Source organism: Garra rufa, chromosome 4 (genome assembly GCF_049309525.1).
Source record: "Garra rufa chromosome 4, GarRuf1.0, whole genome shotgun sequence".
Lineage (NCBI taxonomy): Eukaryota > Metazoa > Chordata > Actinopteri > Cypriniformes > Cyprinidae > Garra > Garra rufa.
Window position 1 is genome coordinate 42,324,710 of NC_133364.1, and position 6,379 is coordinate 42,331,088.

General features: G+C 45.7%; 1 protein-coding gene across 1 annotated transcript; it reads left to right on the forward strand.

Annotated features, from left to right (window-relative positions):
• The first annotated feature begins 395 nt into the window (after positions 1-395).
• On the forward strand, positions 396-1,082 carry LOC141332953 (uncharacterized). The gene has a single exon (XM_073837909.1). It carries the CDS (start codon positions 396-398, stop codon positions 1,080-1,082), a length of 687 nt encoding a protein of 228 aa, XP_073694010.1.
• Positions 1,083-6,379: the final 5,297 nt, after the last annotated feature.

The following is a 6,379-nucleotide window of genomic DNA, read 5'->3' on the forward strand; positions in this document are numbered from 1 at the left end:
AATATTTTAGTTGTTCACAGTGTGGAAAGTGTTTCAAACAAACAGTAAGTATTAAAAGACACATGAGAGTTCACACAGGAGAGAAACCGTATGGCTGTCAACAGTGTGGAAAGCATTTAATTCATAGAAAAAATCTTAAAACACATGTTAGGAGTCACGTTGGAGAGAATCCCTACACATGCCCTCAGTGCGGAGAGAGTTTCCATCAAAAACAACTCTTTGAAGACCATATGATAATTCACACAACGCAACCCTACACATGCCCTCAGTGCGGAAAGAAGTTTAATTATAAAGGACACTTTGAAGTCCACAAAAGAGTTCACACAGGAGAGAAACCTTTCACCTGCCAGCAATGTGGAAGAAGTTTTAACCAAAAAGGATCCCTTAAAAGACACATGAGTGTTCACACTGGAGAGAAGCCTTTCACCTGTCAACAGTGTGGAAGAGGTTTTAACCGGAAAGGAAACCTTGAGAGTCACATGACAGTTCACACCGGAGAAAAACCCTACTCCTGCCAACAGTGTGGAAGAAGTTTTAACCAAAAAGGATCCCTTAACAGTCACATGAGAGTTCACACTGGAGAGAGCCTTTTCACCTGCCAACAGTGTGGAGTAAGTTTCACTCAAAAAGAAAGCTTTAACAGACACATGAGAATTCACAATGGAGATCAGTCTTACTCGTGTGATCAGTGTGGAATGAGTTTTGATCAACAAGAAAACCTTGAAGTCCACATGAGAACTCACAGAGAGAAACCCTACACATGCTCTGAGTGTGGAAAGAGTTTTCTTAGAAAACAGCTCTTTGAAGACCACATAAGAATTCACTCTAGAGAGCAACGCTACACATGCCCTCAGTGCGGAAAGAGGTTTAATCATAAACGACACTTAAAAGAGCACATAAGAGTTCACACAGGAGAGAAGCCTTTCACCTGCCAGCAATGTGGAAAAAGTTTCAACCAAAAAGGAATCCTTAATAGACACATGAGAGTTCACTCTGGAGAGAAACCATTTATATGTGGTCACTGCGGAAAGAGTTTTAGAAATAAAGCAACACTTCAATACCATATGAGGTTTCACACATGAGAGATCTGTATTTTTATGTTATCAGTGTGATATGAGTCATGAAATAACACCAGTCCATCACTGTGGAAAGACTTGCAAAAACAAGACAATCTTGAGGTTCACAGAAGCACCTCTGTTAAATTTCAAAATATCTGAGCAGTGAATTTGGGCTTTGTTTACACCTGGGTTTAAAATGTGTTTTGGTTGATTGGATCACAAGTAGACTGTATCTGTTTCACAGTTTCTTTTGACCACGTCTCTCCCCATTTTGTCAAGGGGAGGTTAAATGCATGGGATCTTTCAGATCTTCCGATCGAATAACATAAAAAAGAGTAAGTCTAGAGAAAACGACCAAAGAGGTAAAGAAATAATGAAGAAGACTTAGTAAGCAGTGCTGGTGATAGTGAAAGGGAATCAATAAATTGAGGACAGGAGGAATTAATAACTGTATTGCAATTTACAGAGGGTTAATTGCATGAATAAAAGAGTTGAAACAAGCAGATGACATCAAGTGTAAAAAGTTCTTGAAGATGAAGGATTGGTGATAATATGTAATAGTAAAGAGCATATGGATAGTGATAAAATGAAAATGGTATGTGAGCAATGATTTGAAGTTGCAGTCAAATAGGAAATAAATTATGGAGGTGTGGAGTAATAACTGGGGTCCCATTAAGTGTGAACATGGGAAATGTAATAGAAGTCGAATACTTACAGATGACTAGAGAGTGTTTTGTTTTCTAACCTGAGCTCTATCTTCCTGTCATGTTTGTCTTATGCCCAAGCCATCTTTGTTGCTGTAGGTACATTTGATTTCATAATGTACTCTTCAATTAGGGCTGGGCAATATATTGAATGATATTGTGAGGCGCGTTTAGTCAATGAAGCCGGTGATTTGATTAAATCTCCATCACATGCGTTCCGCTCAGGTTCCGCTGGAGCGGCAATTGATTAATGCCGAGTTCAGACTGCATGATTTTAGCCCCGATTTTGACTCGCCGACAGGTTTTGAGAAATCACGACAAATGCCCGAAATCACAGGCAAATCGGTGCTCGTTCACGCGAATGACAATCACAAAGTGTGAACTATCAAAGATGCGATCTGAGAGAATCGCCGACACCCGGGAGATATTTGGCATGCTAATTATCTGGACCTGTCGGCGATTCAAAATCGTGCCGTGTGAAAGGTGATGTGACTGAAAATCACATCGGCGATTACCTTCAGCCAATGAGAGAGCAACGTCCAGGCCAGAGAGAAGGTGGGGGAGGAGTTACGAAAGTTTAGACCACAATATCAACAAGCATAGTTTCGGTTTATTTTCTATACGCTGCAAATGAGTGCACATGTATGACAAGCTTCTTGCGGGCTACCATTTTTTAAATAATAATCTCAGTCTCACGTGAGAACTTGCACGCCTGACCTCGCGTTGTTTCCATGTCACTTCTCGCGTGTGTTTGTTTGTGAGACGCAGTTCGGGGACCGGGACAAAGTTGTCGGCGATTCTTCCTATTGTAAAGTCATGCAGTGTGAAACCCCCTGTCGCAGATCCATCGTGCAGTGTGAACACAGCAGCGACAGAATGCTACCCCAGATAGTCATGCAGTGTGAAAACATCTGTGACGCGATTGCTTTGAAAATCGTGCAGTCTGAACTCGGCTTAACAGAGACGTAACCCAGCCGGCATTTCAACATTGATTCACCGTTGAAACAACGTTAGGTACCATGGTTGGATCAACGGTGAAAAACCTTTCGGATTTGCAAAAATTTTCAACGTTGATATCGCGACTTAGTTTCACCGTCTTACTTACCTTTCAACAACGGTGAATACACCACTGTACATTCAATTACAACCAGTTTGCATTTAGATCAACACTGTACGTGCATGTTAGTTAAAAATGAAATGACTAGCAGCAATGGTATAGGGCTGCACGATTAATCGTTTTTAAACCGAAATCGCGATTTGAAAGGGTGCGATTTTCAAATCGCAAGAGCTGCGATTATTTCGATTTATTATCAACTGTGGTAACAAGCATATAAATCGTTTTTGACAGGTCGCTTCATGTGCATATTACATCTTCATGCTTATATTACGTTTGATGCAGAGTTTAACCAACAGGGGGCATTTTAACACTGCATGTAGAGAGAGTGCACAGGACGTATTTTTCAGTCCTGCATCCGCAGAAATATGTTTATCTCGTTCCGTTCCCGCCTCGAAATTCATGTTTTGTCCCGCTTCTGTCCGCAAAAGCCCGCATAAAAGTAACCTTTATAGTTGTTGTTTTTTCAGTACATCAATTGAATTTACATGAAACAGATCTCGTAAGTTTCACAAAACCCCAGCATAAACGTCCCCGATAAAAATATTTGTTATAGCCTATAGGCTAAGCATCAACATTCACAAACCACTGTTATTCTTAACAGAAAATGCAAGCAGACACAGCTCCTTTAAAGCTGATATCTCAGTTTATACGCGAACTTATCAAGCTCTACAATGAATAGTATGCACAGTGAATCTTTCACAATGTCTACACTTCGTGTGTTTTAATTCGTGAGCACGCAATATTCAGCACTGTGCAAGAACATTTGAGCAGTGAGTGGATTCTAACTTAAACACCTCTGATGACTGCCTATCCCTGTGCTTACTAATCATAGCTGTAAGTTGTATACTAGTTGTTCTTGCTGCTTTTGTGCAATAGATGAATAACAATGTTTTGTTTTTTAAATATTTTGTTTAGATATTTCTATTTTGCGGGAGTCCCGCGAATCATTTTATTTTCCCGCGTCCCGCACAGCCGCACTCTCCCATCAAGTTATGTTCCGCGCCGCATTCGTTTGCGTCGGGTCCCGCTGTACTCTCGTAGGAGTGCAGGTCTCTACTGCATGAACTGAGCAAATAACGGTAACGCCATTTGGAAAAGATGAGCGGGAGCAGCGGCTAAACTTCCCAACAAAGTGTCTCTTAATGTAGGTTATCATCAGTGTTTTACTAATGTAAAATAGTTTACAGTGTGTTTGGATTCCTAAAAGATTTTAATTATATTTTGTTATAAAATAATGTTATTTATGTATGTATGTATGTAATCTTTTAGGATTTTATATAATAAAATATATAATATTTTTATTAATTAATTTTGTATAATAGTATATATTTTATTTTAAAAGATTTAAATAATATTTTATTATATCATTTTAATTGTTAATTCAATTTTATTTAAGATACTGTAGTTATTTTCTTAATTTGTCATGACAACTTTATTTAAAAAATGACAACAATGTTTAAGAGGTTTTAAATAAACAGTAGAACAGTGTAGCTGTCACGACCACACACAAAGGAAGAAGGTGAGTATCTTTCAGGATATTTATTAACAAACGTGCACAGTTCAACACACGTGCAAACAGGTGAATAAGGTTCTCTGTAGTCGAATCTTCAAACACAACACCACAGGTGAGTTCAAGTTCATAAGTATCGTAGCGATAGCAACAGTCACTTCCCTTTGACACGGTTAACGTGTTTCACAGGAGAACATCGGAGCAATCCACGAGGAGCACAGGAGAGACAACAGGAAGGGGAGAAGATCCACAGAGAGACATCTATGCAACTTCGATACCAGCCGCTGAGTGAATGTCTGGGGAGAGTATTTAAAGGGAGTGGTGATTGCTGGTGCAGGTGACGGTGATAGAACTCTGGTGATGGGCGTGGTGCAGTGATTGGGACTGAGGGAACGTGCTGAGGGTGTGACATTATCTCCCCCTCCCGGTAGGCGCGTCTCGCGCCGTGATGGAAACACCAGGGAGGGGGGGCGGGCGCCCTGGAGGCCGTTCCGGGGCAGGACCTTGTTGGGTTGGGAAGGCCTCCAGGGCGGAACAGGAAGCCATGGCGGGTCCGGCGGCCACGGCCGGACAGGCAGTTCCGGCGGCCTTGGTAGGTCAGGCGGCCATGGCCGGACAGGCAGTTCCGGTGGTCTTGGTAGGTCAGGCGGCCATGGCCGGATAGGCAGTTCAGGTGGTCTTGGTAGGTCAGGTGGCCATGGCCGGATAGGCAGTTCAGGTGGTCTTGGTAGGTCAGGCGGCCATGGCCGGACAGCCCCCGTGGCCTTGGCCTCATTCCTCGGCCCGGTCACGTTGGCCTGGAGTGTATGGCGCCCCCCCAAAATTTTCTTTGGGGAATTCAGGGGTTTGGCAGGACCGTTTGGCGGAGTGGGTTCTGAGAGGCTGGACAGGACCAGTGGAGGCTCTGAAAGGCTGGGCTGGGCCAGCGGAGGCTCTGGACGGTTGGACGGGACCAGCTGAGGCTCTGGACCGCTGGACGGGACCAGCTGAGGCTCTGGACGGCTGGACGGGACCAGCTGAGGCTCTGGAAGGCTGGACGGGACCAGCTGAGGCTCTGGAAGGCTGGACGGGACCAGCTGGGGCTCTGGAAGGCTGGACGTAACCAGTGAGGGCTCAGGACGGCTGGGCGGAACCAGCGAAGGCTCTGGAAGGCTGGATTGCACCAACGGAGGCTCTGGACGGCGCTCTTGAGGTGCGGGCTCTGGACGGCGCTCTTGAGGAGCGGGCTCTGGACGGCGCTCTTGAGGAGCGGGCTCTGGACGGCGCTCTTGAGGAGCGGGCTCTGGACGGCGCTCTTGAGGAGCGGGCTCTGGACGGCGCTCTTGAGGAGCGGGCTCTGGACGGCTGGACGACCCCAGCGGAGATTCAGGAGGGCTGGGCGTCTCCAGCGGAGACACTGAAAGAGCTAGCTCTGGGCGAGCGGTCACTGGAGGGCGCTCTGGCGGCGCAGTCACTGGAGGGCGCTCTGGCGGCGCAGTCACTGGAGGGCGCTCTGGTGGCGCAGTCACTGGAGGGCGCTCTGGCGGCGCAGTCACTGGAGGGCGCTCTGGCGGCGCAGTCTCGGGAGGGCGCTCTGGCGGCGCAGTCACTGGAGGGCGCTCTGGCGGCGCAGTCACTGGAGGAACATCGGCCATTTTGTGAGCTAGCATGGCCGCCCGTACTGACCTCAACGGTGGGTCGAGCACGCTGGCCATCAGAATTGGCAATAACGTTGGAGGGCTGGCCGCGAGTTCCGGGCTGGCAAGGTGGGAGAAGCTATTGGTTTGGTATGTGAGGGGTCCAGGCGAGGGGTAAGCCGGCAAAACGGGCTGGGTTTCGTAGTGGGTTGGATGAGGAAACTTACCATCACTCTTTATTTCTTTAACCTCGATACTAGAGCCATTTATATAAAGAGTGAGGTTGATTAGTTCAATCAAGGAAAAATCACATATGGGGGAGTTGCATCGGATTGTTTCCTCATCCAATCCCATACGAAACACCACAGCAAGAG